The 21,985-nt window shown below is 35.9% G+C and overlaps 3 protein-coding genes and 1 pseudogene across 3 annotated transcripts; 2 read left to right on the forward strand and 2 right to left on the reverse strand.

Annotated features, from left to right (window-relative positions):
- Positions 1-561: 561 nt before the first annotated feature.
- LOC137721010 (uncharacterized) lies at positions 562-3,219 on the forward strand. The gene is made up of 3 exons (XM_068460136.1): positions 562-860; positions 2,061-2,115; positions 2,620-3,219. The coding sequence occupies exons 1-3, from the start codon at positions 648-650 to the stop codon at positions 2,937-2,939; spliced, it is 588 nt and encodes a 195-aa protein (XP_068316237.1). The 5' UTR covers positions 562-647; the 3' UTR covers positions 2,940-3,219.
- Positions 3,220-7,351: 4,132 nt separating this feature from the next.
- Positions 7,352-10,615, forward strand: LOC137721303 (receptor-like protein EIX1). The gene has a single exon (XM_068460408.1). The coding sequence runs from the start codon at positions 7,486-7,488 to the stop codon at positions 10,195-10,197; it is 2,712 nt and encodes a 903-aa protein (XP_068316509.1). The 5' UTR covers positions 7,352-7,485; the 3' UTR covers positions 10,198-10,615.
- Positions 10,616-10,761: 146 nt separating this feature from the next.
- On the reverse strand, positions 10,762-18,373 carry LOC137719640 (serine/threonine-protein kinase BSK7-like; annotated as a pseudogene).
- Positions 13,406-14,165, reverse strand: LOC137719818 (serine/threonine-protein kinase BSK3-like). Its single transcript, XM_068458830.1, has 2 exons — positions 14,034-14,165; positions 13,406-13,549 (listed from the first exon to the last, which is right to left on the reverse strand). The coding sequence occupies exons 1-2, from the start codon at positions 14,163-14,165 to the stop codon at positions 13,406-13,408; spliced, it is 276 nt and encodes a 91-aa protein (XP_068314931.1).
- Positions 18,374-21,985: the final 3,612 nt, after the last annotated feature.

Raw genomic sequence — 21,985 nt, forward strand, 5'->3', positions numbered from 1 at the left:
AAGTTAAAACTTGAACAGTGAGTTTAAACTCAACTATTGGAGGTGGTCTTAGTACAAAACCTTTTGTTGACAAAAATTTACATATTTTTGTATTATAAGCACTTTAACTTTCACTGAAGCCAAACACATAAGTCTAGTAGCGCCACAACAGTGATATATTCGTGCCTTGCAAGTTCTCAAACTTTTTTTTGTTGACTTTTTAACTAAAATGATCTTTAAGATTGAAATAACTCTCCACTTTTTTCCTTGAGATTTAAAATCGATAAAAATGGTCCCTGAGATTGTCCACTGTCAATTATTTTAGTCATTTTATGAACAATCTTTGTTAAATTGAAAAAACCACCAATTCAAGAGAATGGTTGATTTGATAAAAATACCATCAATTAAATGGAGATTTCTCGCATAATGATCAAAATGATTGATGTTAAACAATCTTAGAAACCAATTTTATCAATTTTAAATCTTAAGAATCAAAATAAAAAATTATGTCAGTACGAGGAACCGTTTTGGATATAATGCATAACTTTTTCTATGTAAAGCATTTAAGCTTACACTGATAGCCAAACACACCACAAGCACCTCGCTTCCTGCAATCACAAAGGCAACAGTCCGCTCAACTCCCCCAGACAAACACCATCAAGGAACCAATGGAAGAACCAAACCCAGCGGAGTCCTCAGCCACCGAAATCCTCACAACCCCTCCGAGCTCCGCCGAAGTCCTCCCTCCAGAACCTCCGCCGTCTTCTCTTCCTTCCAAGACGAAGAAGAGACCTCTCGAAAATGATGCCCATTTCTCCAACTCATCTACCCTCTACAAGGTTCGCGCCGTCCTCAAAGAGGTCCGTCCTCATTTTCTCGAGGTACAGTTAAAAACCCATCTCCCAAATTTTGCATCTTGATTTGAATTTCTTGTAAATTTTTAATGTTTTTGTGATCTAGGTTTTCTTTTTGTTGAATTGTGTATTCGGGTTTGTTTGAATTCACAATCTGCACGTCTTTAACATTTCTAAAGATTTCATTTTTCTCTAAAAGGATTAAATAAATGTGCAATCTTTGTATTCTTCTGCCTTGTACTTACATTTTAGGTGCCCTTAGTAGCTCCGCAGTGAAAAGTTTGTTTAAATAATGATTTTGATGGAAATGTTATTAGTATGAGGTGTTTCATATTTTTCGTTGCAGAACGTTTAATACTCGAACTATTAGTAACCATTGTTAGGATATAGCGAAAATGAAGGCAAGTAATTTATGGTTCTAAGTGAATTGAGGTGTTTCTAATTTATGCAAGTGAAACTGTCAATATTAGTGTTTATCTGCTAACATTACCAATATTGCTCGATTGTCTTAGGCTGCAGGCAAAGTGTAATGTGTTAAGCATGTTGTATTGGTATGTAATCTGTATTCGATGCCTAGAATTTAGAAGATCATGACTGCTTTAAAGTGCATTAGGCTGTTAGTCTAACATGGATGTGGATGTAATCACTCTCAAGTAATTTCTCTAAATCTTACATTTTGACATCTAAAATACAGCAAAGAACCGCATAAATTGATTATATTTATATTTTTTTCTCTTTCCAACTCATATATGGAGAGAAATTATGCATCATAGATTGATATATAGGCTAAGATAGAAGTAGATTACAATTGTGGACTAGAAGTTCAAACCAAGAAAAAAAAGGGAAAAGATGGGGAAAATGGTGGACTAGACGTTTAGTTCTTCTTCACCCTAAGTTCACCCTAAGATGAACTTGAAGTAATCAAGAAGAAGAAGATGATAGATAGCTTAGGATACTCCTGATGTAACTAATACATATATTAGATACAATTCACACGTTTCTGAGATTCATTGAGGGGTTACCAATATTTTCTTGCATTCTATGTTCTTCTTGAACTAATACTTCACTAAGTAGCTGCTATATCCCTATACTTGAGAGGAAAAAAAAATTGCAGGATGGGCCCATGACTACCCTTGTCTCTTAGTTGCTCTGCTACTGGCTTCCTTTGTGTGCCACGTTATATGAAGTATGGAGAGGGTAACAATTTGCTTTTTTGTCATCTTGAAGGTTCTCCGGACCCCTGACTTTCGAACTTGCAAGTCATCCGAAGAAATTCAAGAATGTAAGCTCATCAAGATTTTGTTTTCATTTTTTCTTTTCACACAGTGACATACAGTTATCCCTTGATTTGTATGATAAAGCTGACCTGATTTGGTAATCTTAACGCAAGTGGTTTCTTATTGCGGTGGTTATGACATCTGACTTTCATATATGTGCTAACTTGGCTTAGTAATCTTTCGTGTGAATGATTATATTGAGTTTCACCCTTGAACTCAGTTTGGGATAGTTTTATTGTTGGCCACCCTCCTAGAATATTGTTAGTAGCATTCAGTTGGCCTTTCACCTTCTTTACAAGGAGACATATGTCTCACTCATCTTCTAATGTCGACATGTGGTTTTGTCCTGAGTTTCTTGAGCACCATATATGCCTTTGCTCCGGTTTTTAGATTCCTTTAGACACTTTAGAGTTCAAGGCGTTTTTGTGATGGAGCCAATTGCATGAGATGTTGCTTTTAATGGATTGATCATGAGATGTGCTAATGGTCATGTATGTTGCAAATTTCAGACGTTAAACTTCTGATGGAACTATGCAAACAGATGACGGCAGAAACAGTTTCGGCAACAAGAAGTAAGAATGTGCCAGGTGAAAAGCCCCAAGATACAAGGGCTTTTGTAAAACCATCAGAAAATAAGTTTCCAACAGGTGTATCCAGCGAGAAGCAGCAGGCTGAAGATGGTCAGACTCAAGGGACATATATTGTCGGTGGGTCTGCTTTTGGCTGGAATTTCATTACCTTTGTAGGCGAAGAACCAGTCTACTATGGAATAACAAAGGAGTCATTTCGAGCTAATGGCAGCAAAGAAACAGTTCAGACTGTGGAGTAACGGAGGAGTTATTTCGAGGTAAAGGCAGAAAAGAAGCAGTTATGTAATCCTACCGCTAGCATAGACTCTGATTGCTAGTAGAAATTTTTAATCCGACGCCATTATATAGAAAAAGGGGGATTTCATTGACGATTTGAGCAATTGGAATGGATGTAATGTTTTCATTAGAATGGGTTATTCACCTTGATTCTTCAAAAGGGATCGGTGGAATTTGTAATATTAGAATGGATGTAATGAATTGATCAATTGAAATTTATGTCAGCAATTTTATTCCAGAAAGGAAGTATCTTTGCTGGAGGTGCGGTACTGATATCTTGACATCGGACCAGTCATCTGCTAGGACATCAACTTAATACTGTTGCAGGGTGTCAAGTGTGCATGCAGGCTCAAATGCAAACCCAGACCAAGGGAGGCCATCTGCTGCCATGTTTCTTTCCCTTGCGGCTCCAGTTCCCAAACTTAACCCTCATGATTTGAAAATTATGTTTCTGCTGTAAGCACCATAACATCCCACTTACTGAAGCGTGATATGAGTGCGGTACTTTTAAAGAGATTTAACTTTTATCTATTCAATAGTTCATTAAAAAGGATCAGGATCCTCTCTTGAGCTAAGGGTGAGGATCCTCCTGAGCAAGTTCATCGGACCTTTCAAATTTTATCCAACGGTTACAAACAGGGGTTTTTTAAAAGTCATAATAATGGTAACTGTTGGATAAAATTTGAACGGTCCGATGAGCTTGCTCAGGAGGATCATCATCCTTAGCTCAAGAGAGAATCCTGATCCCATTAAAAATGCCCACTTCAATATAATATATATCAGTGATATGGTCTTTGTAGAATTATTGTAAAGTAATTATATTTTATCAAAACTAGTGCGGGCATAATTCAACAGTGTATAGGCATAATTATACTATTTCTAAATTATATACGGCAAACTAGAAAAAACAGTAAATTAGGTGGAAAGTAAATTTGGTAAAGGCTCACCTATATGATCTGTCTGGTGCATCAAAAATTCTCATTTTATCAATCATGTTGTGTAGTGGAATTATTGTATGTCTTACACTCTGTTGGATGAAGAAATTTAATATTATTAAGAAATTTCAAAATGACAGAATTATATTTTCTAGAATTTGAAAATTTTCTTGTTTTTCTTTTTTCAAATGTGAATTTTCTTGTTTGATTAACATAAAAGAACAATGAAATTTAATTACGAAATTTATTTTATTTTACTTTTAAACTCCTACTCAAAGAAATTTAAAAATGACATCTATTTACATGAAATTTAATTTGGGAATTAGAGGTCCTAAATTCCAATTTTTTTTTTCCACGCGGAAATTCTAAATTTCTTTGTTTATGATATAAATAAGAAAATTGGTGCATATCGATTTATAAATTATGACTTTTGTCAAAATTCTAAGTTTAGTACTTGATGTAGTTTATCAAGTGGGATTATTTTGCTTGCTTGGTCTAAATTCGATTCTAATGAACGTGGTTGAACTTGAAGGAAGGTAGTGCTTCAAAGTACTTTACACTAGGATTCAAATACCTTGGTGAATCGATAAAAAAGTAGTTTAGTGGAAAACAAGTTAGGTAAAGACTTACCCATAAAGCCACCATCTCTAATGGGGACCTAAACAGTGTCTCCATAGTCCTATAGCCTCTAAATATAGGAACAAAGTGCTTCAAATGGGTAAAGACTCACCTATATTCTTATGCACAATGGTGATTCTGTGGACACCCAACTATTAAGACAAATTCTTAGTTGTTCATAAACCATTCTTGGGTGCCCAGAGACAATTTTCGAGTGTCCATTGGATCACCCTTTTTGGTAAGGAAAACAACTAGACACGGTCGGATTAAATCACAATCTGACAAATGTCCCTACCTTGAGCCATTTGTCGCCCCAACATATCCGAGTGTAGCAAGTTGGCTGTAGCAGTTTGCCTCCACTTGAACTTACACCCAAAGTTCGAATCCCCCTCCCCATAGTTTAGTTTAGATTAAAATATTGCTCGAATAAAAAAAAGCTAGATGTAGCCCCCAAACTCTAGCCCTAAGATGGACACGAAAAATATGATTCTGGTGTCAGCACTAGTTCAAATAATATTGATCTTTTTTACTATAACATCCCAACTCCTGAAGCATGTGTTGAGTGCCTCGCTTTTAAAGAGATTAACTTTCATCCCAAATTCAATGGTTCACTTAAAAAGATAACCACTTTTGAAAATTGCGGTTTTGATAAAATTAGTGAAATTATTGTCCCACGTATACCAGTGATATGGTTTTGGTAGAATTATTATAAAGTAATTATAGTTTATCAAAACTTAGCGGGTGGGCATAATTATATTATTTCAAAGTTTGGTAAAGAGTCACCTGTATCTGGTGCATCAAAAAGTCTCATTTTATAATTCATGCTGTCTAGTGGAATCATTGTAATCTTAATTCGACTCTAATGAACATGGTTGAACTTGAGGGAAGGTGGTGCTTCAAAGTCCTTTACACTAGGATTTCCATACCTTGGTGAATCGAAAAAAAGTAGATTGGTGGAAAGCAAATTAGGTAAAGTCACCTATATCTCATATCTGGTGCATCAAAAACTTTCAGTTTATCAATTATGGTGTCTAGTGGAATTATCGTATAGCCAGCATCTTCAACGGGAACCTTAAATGGAGTGCCCACAACCTTGTAGCCTCTAAATATAGGGACAAAGGGCTTTCAATTGGTGGAATAGAGGTCCTCTAAGTATCCCAACGTATAGTGACTCATAGGATACTTCAAAGAAATCCTCAAAAAATGGGCACCAATGTAGATTTTGAGCGGGAAACAAGCTTGACCTGCGTGATAATGTTGCACATCAGCTTTTTTTCATTGCCAGACTGAAACAACATCAATCGTGGACCCTATACCACACTTGTGACATTTTCCATATTTTTAACCGTGGGAAACCATCGGTAGAGATAATTTTTTGGTTTTTTTCATGTTTTCATCAACGGCCACAATATTCATTTAGGAATCCGAATATTCCATTGAAGCCCTTGAAAGAGTCCTCAAGCGTGATGGTGGAGATGCCCTTGGTACTTGATGTACTTTATCAGGCTATGTTTTGGTCACCTATTGCATTGCCTCTGATTTTTACTTGTAGGCCTACCTTTCTTTGTAACATGTTTGAGATTAATGGCATATGAATTGAGAAGGAGAACTATTGGATATTCTATTGTATAAAGATTTTCACGACTATTGGATTTTTTATTTTATGTTTCTTCATTCATTATATATCATTCAGTTCTACGTATTATTGAAGAATTTTCTCATTTTGTAATATTTTCTTTTCAATTTGGCTTTCAATCTCATGCCTTGAAAATTTCCCACCCAAATATAGCGTGTCAAAGATTGTTTTGTTAGTTGTAGATTTTAGTTTAAAGGATTGGTTGCACTCCTATGCAAAATCATGTCAAATTTACTAAGGGTTAACTTTTTATTTTTTATTTTAATCCAAGCTGTAATTTATATCTATGTCAACAACGATGCCATGATGTTTAACAAACTAATTATTATTTATTTCATCAGAAATAATACATCGACAATCGTGTATGCTTTCTTTACAAAAATTACAGAAAATTTCATAAAAAAATAATTAAGATATATAGAGGTTGTGAAGGGTGAAAAGGGAAAAGAATCTTCACCGGATTCTTTTCCTGGGGATTCTAGGGATTTTGCGATCGTAACCGTTCATCGTATACCGTGCGGTCAAAAATCATTTCAAAATTTAAAATTTAAAATTAAATACAAATAGTACGTAATGAAAACTGACCGCAAGATGTATGATGAATGATCACGATCGCGGAATCTCTAGGATCCCCAAGAAAAGGAGGATCCTTTTCCAGTGAAAACGAAGTGAGGGGAGAATTTAAAAGAAAAATCCGTACGATTTACGATGAACGGATACGATTTATGAATTCGTAGATCCTCACCAAAAGGATCCAGAGAGGATCTTGTTGGATAGATGAGGCACGGGTAAAACAGAAGGGATGGGTGAAAAGAAAAGAGGGGGTGAAGACTGAAGAGGAAAAGGGAGGAGAGAGAAGAAAAAGAAGAAAACTAATTTGTGTTCTTGTTAATATTTTTATAATATTTTTGGCCTTAATTATTGAATAAAATTATTAGATTGCTTGTAGTTAAGATTCAAAATTTTAAAACTCTTTTTATTATCTTTTGAAGGCCGGGTTAGGACCTTGTACTGTTATTTGTAAGAAACTTCTTTTTTGAACTGAGGCAACTTTAATTCTTGAATAAAGATGTGGCTATATTTTGGTCACCTATTGCATTGCCTCTACTTAGCTACTTGTAGGCCTACCTTTCTTTAGTGTTTGAGATAAAATGGCATATTCCATTGTATAAATATTATCGCAATTATTGGATATTTTGCTTTTACTTTTCTTCGTTCATTTTGAACTACACTTGCAGCTTTCCTTTTGCTCCAAAATCAAAATCCTAAAGAAACTCTTTCGTGCTTCAATTGTCTCTTGCTTTATTTAGTTGAATTAAGATGGAGGGTGACAGAATCAGAATCAGGTGCTTGAACAAACTCTTTCGTGCTTTAATTGTGGTGTTCACTTTACTGCAATGTGCTGTCAACCCTTCCCTTTCCCTTGGATTCAAAAATATTTCTTCAGAAGGAGTGGTGAGGTGCTTTGAGAGGGAAAGAGAAGCACTCCTTGCTTTCAAACACGGCCTCGTGGATCACTACCATCTCCTCTCTTCGTGGGTAAGAGAAGAACACAAGCAGGATTGTTGCAAATGGGTCGGCGTCCACTGCAGCAACCGAACCAACCATGTTACTCAACTTCATCTTGGGTGGTATTCTTTGAACGAATCTTACTCACATCAACAGAAAGGAGACACGCAGGACATCAATTATTTTTTGCAAGGTAAGATGATGAGTCCCAAACTACTTGAATTGCAGCATTTGAAATATTTGGACCTTTATGGAGTCAACTTCAATGGGGCCCGACTTCCATATTTCATTGGTTCTCTTTCCAATTTAAGACACCTCGATCTCTCTTATGCTTCTTTTGGTGGTCGATTTCCAAGTCAAGTTGGAAACCTTACCCACTTGCAATATCTTGATCTCGGTGGGAATGACTTTAACAGTGCAGAAAATCTGAATTCGTGGCTCCCTCTTCTTTCTTCTTTAACATATTTGGATCTGAGTAGCACCAATATCAGTAATGTTCATGACTGGCTGGAAACAGTTAGTAAGCTCCCTAAACTTACAAACTTGATGTTACGGGGGTGTGGTCTTCCTTCTCCTGTAATCCATTCCAGTACTCTTTTTAACATAAATTCTTCAAAATCTCTTGCTCATGTTGACCTCTCTGGCAACCAGTACACTTCTCCTTCAACATATTTATGGTTGTCTAACTACAATGCCAGCCTTATCCATCTTGACCTCTCTGACAACAGTTTAACTGGTTTAATTCCCAGTGTCGTTGAAAACTTGACCTCTCTTGTCTATCTGTCTCTCTCTCAGAACAAATTTGACGCGGTGAATCCGCATTCTTTTTCCAGCTTATGCAGTTTGCAAAAACTGTACCTAGGCAATACTAGTCTGAGTGGACAGTTTTCCAAGTTTGTTCAAATGTTGTCTACGTGTGTTCAAAACTCGTTGGAGACTCTGTACCTCTATAACAATCATCTTTCTGGATCAATTCCTGATCTCACAAACTTTTCATCGTTGAAAGAATTAGATCTCTCTGGAAATCAATTGAGTGGAACAATACCTGAAAGCATTGGGCAACTGTCTAATCTAGAGTATATGGACTTGAGTACGAATGCTCTGGAAGGTGTGGTTTCGGAAAGCATTGGGCAACTGTCTAATCTAGAGTATATGGACTTGAGCACGAATGCTCTAGAAGGTGTGGGTTCGGAAAGCCACTTCTCGAATCTCTCTAGATTAACATATTTGGATTTGTCCTCCAACTTGCTAGTTTTAAGCTTCAGTTGTAATTGGGTTCCTCCAATTCCTTCAACTCTATCGCATGCGTCATATTTGGATCTCTCTAATAATAACATTTCAGGGTCAATTTCTATCTTGTGTGAAGCATACAGGAGTTTAAAGTTTCTTAATCTCTCAAGCAACAATCTCTCTGGAGAGCTTACAGAATGCTTGACACATTTTGACCATCTAATCATGCTTGATTTGAGCTACAATGCTTTTTCGGGGAAAATTCCATCCACAGTAGGCTCACTGTATCACATGGAAACATTGAAACTAAGAAGCAACAGATTTGTTGGAGAGTTGCCTTCATCCTTCAAGAATTGCACCAGTTTAAAAGTTATTGATGTTGGAAACAATCAATTATCAGGACCCATACCAAAATGGTTAGGGGTTAGCCTTCAGAATTTGGTTATCTTGATGCTTTCCTCTAATAACTTCAACGGAAGCATGCCGTCTGAACTATGCCGTCTAACAAAAATTCAAAACTTGGATGTGTCTGTGAACAACATCTCTGGAGCAATACCAAACTGCCTCAGCAATTTGACTGCTCTGGCACAGATAGGAAATTCATCTCCGATCCTTCAACATTTGTTGTCAACAAATGATGGTTATGTTGTTTATCAGGATGATGCAACATTCATATGGAAGGGAAGAATGTACTCGTACAAAAACACTTTGGGACTCGTGAAGAGAATTGATTTCTCAAGCAATAGGTTAACGGGGGAGATTCCAATTGAAATCACATATCTTGTTGGGTTAATTTCTTTAAACTTGTCGATAAACGGATTGACAGGTGAGCTAACTACAAAGATTGGAAAGTTGCAAGCATTGGAGATCCTCGATTTGTCAAGAAACCAGATAGATGGCAGAATTCCAACAAGCCTTGCTCGGATAGATCGTCTTAGTGTCTTGGACTTGTCATACAACAATTTTATTGGCAAAATTCCAACAGGCACCCAGCTCCAAAGTTTTGATCCCTCCAATTATGCTGGAAATCCTCAACTGTGCGGACCTCCACTTCAAAACATGTGTGATGATCAACAGGAAACCGTGATCTCAAGCAATGAAGAAGAAAAGGATGAGCTGATAACATGGGGATTTTACGTCAGCATGGCGCTTGGTTTTATTGTTGGATTTTGGGGAGTTTGTGGCAGTCTAATTTTCATCAGGCAATGGAGATACTCGTACATCAGGTTCTTGAATGTCTTGAATGATTGGCTTTATCTGAGGCTGATTTTGATCAAGCGACACTTCAATTAAGCAATGGTACGTAAATGTGATTTTACTTTTCTTTCTTAAATTAGCGATATGCATGCATCTATTTGTAAAGTTTTTCTTATTGAATTGGCTGTCTTCTTCAGAACTTAATTACGTGTGTTTGTGTATTTTTATTTTCAGTGTCTTCTGAGATAGCACAAAAGGACTCACTTCACTAGAAGAGCTTCATGGGCCTTATTTGTTTTAAGTTTTCAAGTATTGAGTTGTCACAATAAAGAACTTTACTACTAAATCTCTTTAGCAGATGTTTTGTTAATGTTAGTTGTTTGTAAGATGTTTATGTTTATGTTTACTTTATCAAGACCATTCTGCAGATTATGTTTAGAATCATGATATTTACCAAAGAAAGTGAGTTAATTATGGACTGCATATGATTGTTTTGTTCGTCGTAAATTTTAGTTCGAAGGGTTAACTTTTTATTATTTATTTGTATCCAAGTAGTAATTTATATATGTGTCTAACAACAATCAAACCACGTTAATTATTATTATTATTATTATTATTATTTATTTATTTATCCAAGTAGGAATCCTATATGCTTTCCGTACACAAATTATAAAGCTGCTAAACGATTTCCTCCCTACCACTGTTTTTAACAACCTTCTATTTTTTCTTTCCATTTTGTCAAAGGAATTCATATACGCGAATTGACACACAAGAAATCAAATCAAATACAATATATACTGCAGGAAAATGACCAAAATCTAATACCATGGAAATGATGAAGCTTTGGCTCGAGTGGTTTTAAACCTTACGAGCAATCGACGCCTATATATGCTGAGAGCCAAACCGAAAGAAGTGGAAAACTGGGCACCTGGTCGACCGGACTAGATTTTCACTTTTGTCCAACTGCTTTACTCCTTTTGGATTCAAGCGTAGTACCCTCCTTAAGTCCTGCTTGAGCTTCAATGTCCATTCCAAGGGCCGAAAGGGCAACAGCCTGAAGATAACATGCAATGTGCCAAAGTGGGGAAACTACTTGTGCTTGCATTGCATCGTTTATAGCTTTGTGAGGCTTGTCACTCATGAGATAAGACAAACTACGCCACGCAAAAATTGTTGGAGAAACCATCATTCCAACATCAATGAACTGCAAGCAAAATAACACTGTCGGCAACGATAACAAATGCAGAGAAAGCCGCAATTCAGGATAATATTTTTTTTTTCTTTCAGTTTTGTTCTTTTTTATTGGTCATGCAAGTAGAGTTACCAGGTTTAGATACTCTTAACTTACCTTAAACTACCAATTTTGTTTGAACTACCAATTTTGTTTCTTCCTATCAAGAAGTAGAAGATGAGATGTAATGCCAAACAAACTTCGTACGAAGCTGTGTGTAGTAATTTATTTTAACAGGTCAGATAAAGAACATCCTATTGAATGTAAAATTTGGATATCGGTATGAACATGAAAGCAACTCTTATCAAAGCTCTACCCAGAACTTCCCACGAGTATCATAATAAGAACTTAACCTGTGAATAACACTCAATTATGGTTCTGAAGTCCTTGAGCTTAAAAGCAGAATCCCTTTTTCTTTGAGTCTAATGATTCCTGCATTTGGTCAGTCCACATTTGGAAAGAGAGCTGCAGTGGACCGTAAGAGAGAAAATGTCAGTAACACAACCAAACAATTGAGAAGGCTAAATATGTATACAACACAACTTATTAGATTTTTCTCCATTAATTAAACGAATATAGAACCTCATTTCTCATTCCATCATCTGTATAGCCGATACTCTCTAGGATCTCATGTATAGCAGTCAAATCCCTTCTTGTGCAGGCTTCGCCAAGTGGTGAAAGAGAAGACCAGAAGGTAACATGTGGGAACCTGCAGAGGTAAGCAAAAAGAACTTAAAGGAAGTCCAGGATACAGCTACCAGCATCATGTTAAGCATCTATGTATGATTAAACTACTAGGATGCTGCAGATCTGAGTGCTTCTAATTGGCACCCAACGAGTACGGTATCACTGAAAACCCTTGTAATTAACCAACCTCAATTTCGGGCTATAAGAGAGTATCATTCACCATGAAAGGCACTAAACAAAAGTGTAACTCTCTCAAGTCCTCACTAATAACAAATGAGAGTCATATCCCTTTCCCAAATTTTCAAATATTTCCGCTTGATACAAAGGTTCAGTATTAACAAATTATGAATCGGTAGATACGATGAGCTTACACAATTAGCTCAGATTGAGTTTGGTGAAAAGAAGATAACATATGAATATATTGATTACAAGACTGCCCCAAAATATAGATCTAGAAACAGTTGTGTGAAGATTTTAAACAATCAAACTATGCTCCCCGAGTAAAGTTGGGAATAGAATGCTTAATTAGAGAAACAGAGGAGAAAGAACTAACCTCAGTTTCTTTCTGAAGAGGAGTCAAAGAAGAAACTAATCACTTTGGATTTGGTCGCTCTCGGGGTTCAGATTGTAAACATCGTGAAGCCAAGCGTGCCAACTCAGTACCATTATCATTAGAAAGCTGTCCTTCCAAGCAAGAATCTGTCAGCATCTGAAGGTTTCTGTCTCGAATCAGGTCTAGGGCCTGGTACAAAATGATCAACCACCAGATGAATAAATTTACTTATTTGTGTTTACATATCCTAAGAAGGATAAATCCTCATAAGAGTTCATAACAATTGAAAGTAAACTATATTTTATCGTAGGTAAAAGAGTAACCATTAGATCTTTACAAGAGTTTCCCTAATTTATCTTTTCCTACAAATGATTTTTTCTTTATTTTTGTTCAGTTCACCACTGGAACAATCATTTAAATGGCTAGAGGGGATCCGCTTTCAGCTGAGAAGATCAATCAAGAGAGTCCAAACCTATATATTGCACCTTCTGGTGTTACTCTCCCTGCAAGACAAGGGATTCGCAGTGTATAATAATTGCTGAACTGCATACTTAAAGGATGTTTGTCAAGTAAATCATAATAAACGCCGCTTTTTTCCACGATCTACCTACCAGTCCTAATATATTCAGGAGGAGTAAATGCCAGATTTGTATAATAACTCTTCCCACCCCTACTATTTTTCATCAGGCAAAGGTGGATATTCTCGGATTGCCATCCTGAAAATTTATAATAAACAAAATACAATCAAAATATACTAGGAAAGGATATCAAACAGATGGAGTCAAAATACATCGTTTATAATAAATAAAATAAACGAATACAATCAGAATATACTAGGAACGGATATCAAACAGTGGGGAAACTACTTGTGCTTGCATTGCATCGTTTATAGCTTCCTGAGGCTTGTCACTCATGAGATAAGACAAACTACGCCAGGCAAAAATTGTTGGAGACACCATTGTTCCAAAATCAATGAACTGCAAGTGAAATAGAACTGTCAGCAACAATAATGCAGAGAAAGCAGCAATTAAGGATTTACTAATTTTTTTTTCTTTCAGTTTTGTTCTTTTTATTGGTCATGCAAGTAGAGTTTCTAGGTTCAGATACTCTAAGATACCTTAAACTACCAATTTCCTTTCTTCAAATCTTCCTGTCATGAATTAGAAGATAAAATGTAACGATCGGTATGAACAGGAAAGCAACTCTTAGCAAACCTCTACTCAGAATTTCCCACAAGTATCATAATAAGAACCTAACCTGTGAATAACACTCAATTGTGGTTTGAAGTCCTTTTGCTTAAAAGCAGAATCCTCCCTTTTCTTTGAATCTAATGATTCCAGCATTTGGTTAGTGCATATTTGGAACAAGAGCTGCAGTGGAACGTAACTATTGAGAAGGCAAAATATATACAACACAACTTATTAGATATTTATTTCTCCATTTATTAAACAAAAATAAGACCTCATTTGTCATTCCATTGTCTTTATAGCCAATATTCTCTAGGATATCACGTATAGCAGTCAAATCCCTTCTTGAATAGGATTCACCAAGTGGTGAAAGAGTAGACCAGGAGGCACCATGTGGGATACCCATGTTAAGCATCTATATATGATTAAAGTACTACGATCACTGAAAACCCTTGTCGTTAACTACCCTGAATTTTGGGGCATAAGAGATCGACATTTTATAGAGAATCATTTGTTAGAACTTATATGTGATAAGTGAATCAAAACACCTAATAAAGACATGAAATAACATTACCATAAGGAGATATAATGTAATGAAACTTATACATGTTGATCAATGTATAATATAAGGTGAGAAAACTAGGAGTTTTGTACAAAATGATGTAGAGAACGGTTATGAGGAGTTGGAAAACTGAAAGTAACTGAAACCATGATAGGAGGGGCAGTTACATCCTTATAACTAGGGTTTCGATCCCCTTTCTCGGGTGTGGCATGGTTCTCTTAATGCTAGTGCTATGGAAACCCTTTATCAAGGAAATTGATGAGAACCAAGAAGTCTGCTATACCAAATGATTATTTGTGTTATCTACAAGAAGTTGAGTATGATCTTGGTGATGAAGATGATCCAATGACTTATAAACAGGCCTGGAGAGTTCTAAGAGTGATTTTTGGAAAGTTGCAATGTCAGAAGAACTTGCTTCCATGGCAAGTAATCATGTTTGGACTTTGGTTGATGGTTTAGACACTAAGAAGGCAATGCAAATGGGTATTTAAAACCAAGAGGGATGGTCATGGCAGGATTGAAAGGCTTAAAGCCTAACTTGTAGCTAAAGGGTTTACACAAAAGAAAGGCTTGGATTACACAAAAATGTTTTCTCCAGTTTCTACCAAAGACTTTTAGGGTTATTATGGCACTCACAACTCATTTTGACTTGGAACTTCACCACATGGATGTTAAAATTGCCTTTCTTTATGGTTGCTTTGATGAGGACATTTATATGGTACAACCCCCAGGATTTGTTGAAAGGAAGAAAGAACATCTGGTGTGCAAGCTAAATAAGTCTATCTATGGTTTAAAACAGGCTTCGAGGCAGTGGTATAAACGTTTTCAGTCCTTTGGTTTTGTGGAGAACAAAATTGATAATTGTATCTACATAAAGCAACACAAATCTCAATTCATTTTCATGGTTTTATATGTGGATGATATACTGTTGGCAAGCTCTCATATGCAGTTAATGATTGAAACCAAGAAAATGCCATGCAACGGTTTTGATATGAAAGATTTGGGAGAGGCTCATTATGTTTTGGGTATTGAGATTGTGAGGAATAGGCAGAATGGAACCTTGGGGCTATCTCAGAAGAACTACATTGAGAGAGTGTTGAAGAGATTCAATATGGAAGCTTACAGTGCGGGTGATGTCCCCATTGGTAAAGGAGATAAGTTCTCTCTCTCACAGTGCCCTATAACTCAACATGACATTCGAGTTATGATGGATAAGCCGTATGAATCTCTAGTTGGCAGTGTCATGAATGCATAAGTATGCATAAGCCCTGATTTAGCGTCTGCATTAAGTGTACTAGGAAGGTTTCAATCAAATCCTGGTATTGACACTGGAATGCAGGCAAAAAGGTACTGAGGTATTTGAAAAAGACACAGGACTATGTATTAAGTTACCATCGAGTCCAAAACTTGGAAGTTGTCTATTATAGTGATGCTGATTTGAGAGGTTGCATTGATGATAAAATGTCCGCAAGTGGATATATTTTTATAATGGCTGGGGGTGCAGTGTCATGGAGAAGCAGAAAGCAAACCACAAGGGTTGTTTCTACAATGGAATCAGAATATATAGGATGTTTTGAAGCAATGTGGGAGTAATGCTTGTAATGAAGAATTCTCTTATTCAGAAGTGTATTCTCACAAATGATCTCATTTGAATCCTATTAGTCTGTGATTTTAGTACAAATGGTACTGCAAATTGTATTATACTGTCTAAGGTTCAACTAATGCTTCTTTGAGTATGTTTGAAAGATTTATTTCAACTCTTTATCTCAGTGGTGACTTGTTAGTTATTTCATTAGATGTTTTGATCATTCTCATGTGGAAGAATGTTAGAACTTATATGTGAGAAATGAATCAAAACACCTAATAAAGACATGAAATAACATTACCATAAGGAGATATAATGTAATGAAACTTATACATGTTGATCAATGTATGATATAAGGTGAGAAAACTATGAGTTTTATACAAAATGATGTAGAGAACGGTTATGAGGAGTTAGAAAACTGAAAGTAACTGCAACCATGATAAGAGGGGCAGTTACATCCTTATAACTAGGGTTTCGATCCCCTTTCTCAAGTGTGGCATGGTTCTCTTAATGCTAGTGCTAGTCCTATTGACAGCAGAGAGATCCAATACGTTTCCAAGAGAAGGGAAGGTCTTAATCACGTCTTGATCTTCATGGCATCATCCTCGAGTAAGTTCCATGCATTCATTGTCTATCAACAGAATGCATTATGCTCAAACTAGGGTTAACAATGCTGCATGCATTTACTGTAGTACATAGTTCATATGCATTGTTGTGTTCGATCTTCATATGATTTAATAAGTATATATGTACATATGTAAGGGTATACATCATTCACCATGAAAGGCACTAAACAAAAGTGTAGCTCTCTCAAGTCCTCACTAATAACAAATTAGAGTCATGTCCCTTGCCCAAGTTTTCAAATATTTCCGCTTGGTACAAGATTCGGTATTAATACAAGAATGAATCAGCAGATAATTAGAAACGAGCTTACACAAATAGCTCAGATTGATTCCAGTGAAAAGAAGATAACATATAATAGATTGCTTACAAGACTGCCTCAAAATATAGGTCTAGAAACAATAGTGTGAAGATTTTAAACAGTCAAACTATACTCCCCGAGTATAGTTGGTACTATAATGCTTAATTAGAGAAACAGAGGAGAGAGCTAACCTCAGTTTCTTTCTGAAGAGGAGTCAAAGAAGCAACTAATGACTTTGGCTTTGGTCGCGCTCAGGGTTCAGATTGTAAACATTGTGAAGCCAAGCGTGCCAACTCAGTACCATCATCACTAGGAAGGTGTCCTTCCAAGCAAGAATCTGTCAGCATCTGAAGATTTCTGTCCTGAATCCGGTCTAGGGCCTGGCACATGATGATCAACCACCAGATGAATAAATTTACTTGTGTTTACATATCCTAAGAAGGATACATTCTCATGCAGAGTTCATAACAAGTGCTGCTTGAGCTTCACTGTCCATTCCAAGGGGCCGAAAGGGCAGCAGCCTAAAGATAAGATACAAAGTGCTAGACTGGGAAGCTACTTGTGCTTGCATTGCATTGCATTGTTGAGAGCTTCCTGAGGCTTGTCACTCATGAGATAAGACAAACTATGGTGGGCAAAAATTGTTAGAGAAACCATCGTTTCAACATCAGTCCACTGCAAGCAAAATAAAACTGTAAGCAACGACAACAAATGCAGATAAAACAGCAATCAAGGATTTACAAAGTTTTTTTTCGCTTTTGTTCTTTTTATTGGTCATGCAAGTAGAGTTACTAGGTACAGGTACTCTAAGGTACCTTAAACTACCAATTTTCGCAAAACACATCACTCCTAACTGATTAAAAATACTCCGCTCTACATTCAGGGAAGAAAAAAGGAAGTGCTCAATAATCTACATAGCATAGCAGTCCAAGAGCATTGCTAAATCACATTTTCTCCAGCTTTTTACAATCGCAACTTTGTCTTTTTCGTAAACAATCAAATCTAAATGATAGAAAGATCGCATTGGGTGTCTTGAGCAATCAAATACCAAAACATTTGTAATTACAGAGTGGTAACTACACAAGCGGAGAAAACTACCCAAAATCTCACTCACATTATCAATTTGCCAAAAAGACGTGAACAAAATCGGCGAAAAGTGAAAACAAAATATACCCAACTGGCCCAGTTACACAACCCACATTCATTCTACAACTAACAATTGTAAATCGAACGCGAAATGGAAAGACCCCAAAATTTATGAGCTTAAATTGCAGACCTGAGAAATTAAACTGTGAACCAAGAGATTAATTTTTCAGTGTCTCGCTACCCTTTTCGTAACAAGATCAAAGTTTGAATTCTGAAGATCGGGAAGAAAAAGGAACTTACAGGGTCGAGAGCGTTGGGCTCGGAGCCGTAATCAGCAGTCAAAAGGAAATAGGTAGCATTGACAGTGGCCACCATGGCCGCCCTCCTCACCGGCCTTTCGGGTTTTGAGTTAATCGTGATGCTTTTGCTTTCGCTTGGATTCTCTGGAACGAAAATGGGCTTTTTTTTTTTTTTTTTTTTTTACGATATTATGAGTAGAAATTGATTATTAGCTTATTATTTAAGAGTTAAAAACAGCATTTAAAATTAAAAGACATGAAAATTAATTATTGGTTTCTTACTTAGTAAACGTGCTAATTTTTATTAATGAGGGCTTTTCAAACTTTTATTAGTTTGCAAATAATTTTTATTAGTAAAAAATTAACTTTTTACTAATTTTTATTAGTTTGCAAATTTTATCTTAAAATTTAGTTTCCCATTACTCTTTAGAGAAAGTGAGGGCTTTTCATTATTGGGAGGGGAAGAAAGCTGAAGATGGAATTGGAAGCAAAATACAATTCCATTTTAGAATTTACTAGATGAAAATATAAAAGTTTTCAAAATACAATCTAGGGAAATTAACAAAAATGATTTATTTTCTTAATCTTGTGATTAAAAATAGGATTTTTTAACTATGCATAGGATATGCACACGACATGCACAAGAATATAACAAAAATAAGATTTTTTGAAACTTGAAAAGGCCAAATTCCCCTTCCATATACATGGGTTATTTCATTCAACTCAGTCAACATTTACACCTTCTTTGAAAATCTCTCTCGCCTAACCCCCTACTTGAAGAATCACAGCCCCCAAACAGAACAACTTTTCGACTGACACCAACTTTCCAATTACTTCTATAAGTTTCGCAGCCAAGACGAGTTTGTTATCCATCGATTCAAACAACTGCAATGACAAAATTAAAAAAAAATATATATAAAATAAAATAAAAAGGTACGATTTGAATTGAAATTTCATTATTTGAACTTAGGTTTTCCCAATTTGAGAATTTAGGGTTTTGGGTGCGATTTAGTGTTTTGTACTGTTAATTCAGGGAAAATTAACGGATTATGGTTTTGGGTTGTGTAAATGCATGTATTTTGAAGTTAATTTTTTTCATGGTTTGTTCGATATTCATTTGTGCATAATATGTACGTATTTTGTGCTTGTGCTTTTGATGTTGCTGGAAATTAATTAATTAATTGAAATTGGTTCACCAATTGGTATTTATTGTGTGCATATTCTGTGCATATGTAGATGGTTGAATTTGGTTCATGAATTGGTACATATTTTGTGCATAATCTGTGCGTATTTATTGCATGTGTAGATGTTGGGCATGTTTGAGTTTGGTTCATGAAATGGTTGAATTTATGCATCATGTATACATATTTTGTGCATATGCTTTTGATATTGCTGAAAATAATTGATTGAATTTGGTTCATAGTTCAGATTAGACGGGTTGTTTGAGAAGTATCTTCCCTAGTTTAGAATAGACTAGCAAAGGTGCCCAAAAAAAGGTCAAGTAAAGAAAAACCAACTGATTTCGTCCGTTAAACTCAAATTGGTGCATGGCCGACAATTAGATGGATGAAACATATGTTGGAGAACAATTTAGAAATAGAAATAACAGAAATAGATTGAATACCTATATTTTATTATTAAAAAATACATGCAATATAGAATGAAATTACACCACAAATACAGAAACTAAAATGATACTAACTTGAATGAATCAAAGGTAGAAGCTAGCGTAAAAACTATGTCCTTCGAACCGAATTTCCATCCCATTCTTGTGCTTGTGGTTCTACAATGTCTGCTCGACCAGGATACAACTACCTAACTCTACAACCCGCACTGGATTATAGAATTCTAGCGAATTGCTTTGTGTGTTTACACTCTGGAAAGTTTGTACGGAAGAGAAGAATGAAGAAAGGATGATCTTACTTGGAAACTCGGATTGCAAATATATAGGTTGTTTCACACCCTTTTCAAATACATGTTCAGCGTATTTGAAAGTACATAACTCTTTCTAAGAGCTGTGTCTCTTAATCAAAACGTTTTTAATTAATAAATTAATCAAAAAATTAATCCGAAATTAAAATTAATGAATTTGATTAATTTTAACTTCTAAGGCCCTGAGTGCCCCAAGGCTCGTCTTAATTAATTAATATTAATTGTATTTAAGCTATATTATATAAACCTAACCACACAACCATAAATTCATTTCCAAATAATCCAAATCCTAACTACAGGTGCAAAGGACTAAAGATATATAAATGCAATTGGGAACATTCAGTTCCCCGATGTGGGACACTAAAGGTCTCAAAACTCCAACAACATACTCTAGTCATGTGTCCATCCTCCTCCCAGTAAGTGAAACAACAGCAACGGAATGCGATTTTAGGCTTCTCAACAGCTTTCCATTATGCTTTGCATCAAAGAAATTAAAAATTTTAAAAAAAAAAAAAAACCAATTAGAAAGCATAAATGTAGAAAATCATAAGTCCACATTCATATGATAAGCTATAACTCTATGTCCGTGTATGCGTGCTAATCATTTGCATAACAATATTGCCAATTTACGCATGTCCTTAATTCACAGTGACAGGTTTAGAACTTTACTGACCAATTAGTACCAATTGTATGTGTTAACTGAAAAATCAACATTTTACTCACAAAATCAACACTCACTTTACTGCAAGTGACTTTTTACCACAATAGCAAAAATGTATTGAGCCCTTGCATAACGACTCAAACCCCGTCAATGTATCAACACTTTATTCGCTTCAACATCATGCAAAGAAACTGTTGCACCTTCAAGCCCCCACAACAATTGATTTTCCAACGGGACGCCAACACAATAATGTTATCCTCCTTCCTAAACCAAAAAATTTCAAAATTTTGAATCCCCAAAAGCAGGCCAAACAAAGATCTTTTTTTTTTTTTTTTTGTGAAGACAGGCCCAAAAGCCCATGGCAATATTGTTAATAACTCAAAATGGAAGCCTTACTTCACACCCAACATGAGTAGAGCAGTTCACATCCCAACTTTAGACTATAGTGATTAGATTATTGTTTGAATCACAAAAGCTAGATATAGCCTCAAACTCAAGCCCTAAAATGGACATGAAAAGCATGATTTTGCTGTAAGCACTTGTTCAATAATATTGATCTTTTTGACATTAGCATCCCACTGAGTGCCTCCCATTCAGTGGTTCACTTAATTACATTTTTGAAATTTATGGTTTTGATAAAATTACAATACACTAGGATTTCAATACGTTGGTGAATAAAAACAAAGTAGTTTGGTAGTGCATCGAAAAGTCTCATTTTATTAATCATGATGTCTAGTGGAATTATTGTACTATGAGCCTTTTCAGTAGGGATCCTAGATGGAGTTTCATAGCCCTATAGTCCCTAAATATACGGACAAAGGGCTTTTAATGTGCCAAAATAGAGTTCATCGAATTATCCTAATATATAGGGATTCGCCGAATATCTCAAAGAAATCCTCAAATTTGAGGACCGTAGAGGGACTCAAAGAGTGAGGACCGTCACCCACGTGATAATGCTCCACATCAGCTTTTCTCACCACTGAACTGGTGCATCGTCATTCATGGGGCCTACACCACATTCGAAATGGTAATAGAGCCTTCTAGGAAAAGAAGGCCGATTTCAGAAAAAAGAAAAAAAAAAGAAAGACATGTCGACCTAGCTAGGTATGATGAGATTTGAAGTTTAATCCCTTCGCCCATGAAACCCCAGTCCACATTAGACGTGAGTTCGAACAGTCA

This window comes from Pyrus communis, chromosome 16 (genome assembly GCF_963583255.1).
Source record: "Pyrus communis chromosome 16, drPyrComm1.1, whole genome shotgun sequence".
Taxonomy (NCBI): domain Eukaryota; kingdom Viridiplantae; phylum Streptophyta; class Magnoliopsida; order Rosales; family Rosaceae; genus Pyrus; species Pyrus communis.